A 2,920-nucleotide genomic window follows, 5' to 3' on the forward strand; every position below is an offset into this window, starting at 1 on the left:
AGCTACATGTGTACTGTTACAAAACTATAGCTAAAAGGTTAATATAGTTAAACTGTAGCTAAATGCTAAAATATTAAAGTTATGGCTAAAATAAAATTTTAGCAGGACAGTAGCTAAAAGCTAAAACAAGTAAAACTGTAGCTACATGTGAACTGTTGGAAAACCATAGCTAAAAGGCAAACAAAGCTAAACTAGCTAAATGCTAAAATATTAAAGTTATGGCTAAAATAAAATTTCAGCAAGACAGTAGCTAAAAGCTAAAACAAGTAAAACTGTAGCTACATGTGAACTGTTGGAAAACCATAGCTAAAAGTTACTGGTAAATATAGCTAAATTGTAGCTAAAAGCTAAAATGTTACAGTCATAACTAAAAGCAAACTTCAGCAAGACAGTAGCTAAAAGCTAAAACAAGTAAAACTGTAGCTACATGTGAACTGTTGGAAAACCATAGCTAAAAGTTACTGGTAAATATAGCTAAATTGTAGCTAAAAGCTAAAATGTTACAGTCATAACTAAAAGCAAACTTCAGCAAGACAGTAGCTAAAAGCTAAAACAATTAAAACTGTAGCTACATGTGTACAAAACCATAGCTAAAAGATAGCAAATGTGCAGCCAAAAGCAAAGTCGTGGCTAAAAGCAAACTTCAACAAGACACTAGCTACAAGCTAAAAAAACTACATGTTCAATGTAAGGAAACCAAAGGTAAATAGAGCTAAACAGTAGCTAAAACCTAGAGAAAAGACAAAAAATATAGCCAGCATGTTAAAGTACATCTTAGAGAACAATATTTTTTAAAAGAACTGAAGAAATATTTATGTATTTCTATCAGGAAATGTTATAAATTAAGGTAAATAATTCAAAAATGATAAAACAGTATAAATAGTAAAAATCCCATCACTGATTCCTAACTGAGCCAAACGTTCAGATGTGTGAACGGTTAAAACAGCACAAMGTACATGAAGGTAGTATAATTAAAMCCCACAGCAGAAAGTAAAAACAACGTAAGCCTGTAGATAAAGTAACGTACCTGTTTGCACTCCTGATGCAGCGGTTTCCCGTCGCTCTTTATTCCTGCTTTCTTACAAATGGAGGGCAGAGTCAGGTTACAGGGGCTGTCGTCCCAACGGCCGTCCTGCACAAAGACACAAGACCCAAACAGAAACAGATGCTTCATTTATACAGACGGAGCAGAACCCAGGAGTCTGTCTTTGTTTGGGGTGGGGGGTGGGGGGGGTCACTCACAGGGCCCCACATGGAGACACAGTCCTCCTGAGTGTCGCGGAAGTTGTTGGGTTCAAATGGGTGCCAGTAGGTGAAGAGAACAGGTGTGTGGTCGGTCCATTGGAAGTTCATTTGCATCTCGGTGTCATGGAGGCCGAGCCATACCTGATCAACATCTGCAAAAAGAAAAATATGTTAACTAGAAGTTTTTAACCTTTTTCAATTTAATCTAGGAGCAGCTGCTATTCCAGACAGAAAAAAAAGACATAAAACTGCTGTAAATGTATTGAAATAATATAATTGCCAGAGGATTACATCAGCTCCATTTGGTAAACTGCTTTTGACTTTTGATCATAGTATTTTATTTTTCATAGTAAATACTACAAATGGTAAATACTTGTGTGTAAGTCAGTTGATGTCGTTCAAAATGTTAAATTTATTCCTTCATTTCAGTTTCCAGAGAGAAGTTGTTGCAACATAACCCTCCCAAACCACAGANAAAAAAGAAAAATAACCTCAAGGAAAACCCTGAAACGTGGCGCGAAAGAAAAAAACACGCCGATGCACAACGYACCTGGTTGGTCCCGGTTCCAGTTGGTGTAGGACACCTCATCTCCGCCGAGCCAGCGGAAGGAGCCGTGACTGTCCCGGCTCTGAAGCCCGATCCAGAAAACATCTCCGGAGCGACCGAACACCAGGCTGTTAGYGAAGGCCTGCTCAAACCTTCACAGGTGAAACACAAACAAACAMTTTAAATCACTGCCAGGAGGTTTAACAACACGTCTCCGCGGGACGCTTCGTACCGGTTAGCGATGGTAACGAGGGCGGCTTCATGAGCCTCGCAGGACTTTCTGGCCTCGTCGAAGGTGAGCAGATCTTCTCCCACCCAGTAACACGATGGACTGTGCCACTTCCAGCCCTGAGAGGACGACACAGAGGTCATTTCTGCGAATGCAACAAACAAATCCCAGTTTCCTCGGAGGTGAAACGAGCGCCAGTTTTGGCTGAAATGGGYGAGTCGAGGCACATGGAGAGAATTCTTCTGACCCGAATGCCTGCTGCCTGCTGATGCACTAAACATGTGGGCATGTGCAGACGCCTGACGCTGCCAAAAGGCAACAGAGGAGGAGAATCTGCAGGAAAATAACGATGAGAGATCAGCCAAACAACTCCTGTGTCAATAAATTCGACCTCGAGAAAACTCTCACAGAATACTGAGACTTCCTCTGTATTTTACTTTATTTTATAAATCGCACAAATGTTTAACAACTTGATGGAAAACCAGCACCTAAATAGGCCTTAAAGGTGAATAACTGGCTCAAAAATCAATATTCTTAAGTTAAAGTCAAAAGAGGGGAACGTCTGGCGGAGTCCCCTGTGAGACGGAGCTTCAACTCCCATCTCCGGCAGAACTTCGAACACGTTCTGGGGGAGGCGGGGGACATTGAGTCTGAATGGACCATGTTCCGTACCTCCATTGCCGAGGCGGCTTATCGGAGCTGCGGCCGCAAGGTTGTTGGTGCCTGTCACGGCGGCAACCTCGAACCCGTTGGTGGACAMCTTCGGTGAGGGATGCTGTCAAGCTGAAGAAGGAGTCCTATCAGGCCTTTTTGGCCTACAGGACTCTGGAAGCAGCTGATGGGTACCGGCGGGCGAAGCGGCATGCGGCTCGGGTGGTCGCTGAGGCAAAAACCCGGGC

At 42.6% G+C, this 2,920-nt stretch overlaps 1 protein-coding gene across 1 annotated transcript in view; it reads right to left on the reverse strand.

Annotated features, from left to right (window-relative positions):
- mrc2 (mannose receptor, C-type 2) overlaps positions 1-2,920 on the reverse strand; it is a gene marked incomplete in the record, with an annotated part of 43,622 nt that overhangs the window by 19,815 nt on the left and 20,887 nt on the right. Inside the window, 2 exon segments of the mRNA XM_014022751.1 lie at positions 1,796-1,944; positions 2,025-2,140. Of these exon segments, the coding sequence (XP_013878205.1) occupies positions 1,796-1,944; positions 2,025-2,140 (265 nt within the window).

Source organism: Austrofundulus limnaeus, unplaced genomic scaffold (genome assembly GCF_001266775.1).
Source record: "Austrofundulus limnaeus strain Quisiro unplaced genomic scaffold, Austrofundulus_limnaeus-1.0 Scaffold4, whole genome shotgun sequence".
Taxonomy (NCBI): Eukaryota; Metazoa; Chordata; class Actinopteri; order Cyprinodontiformes; family Rivulidae; genus Austrofundulus; species Austrofundulus limnaeus.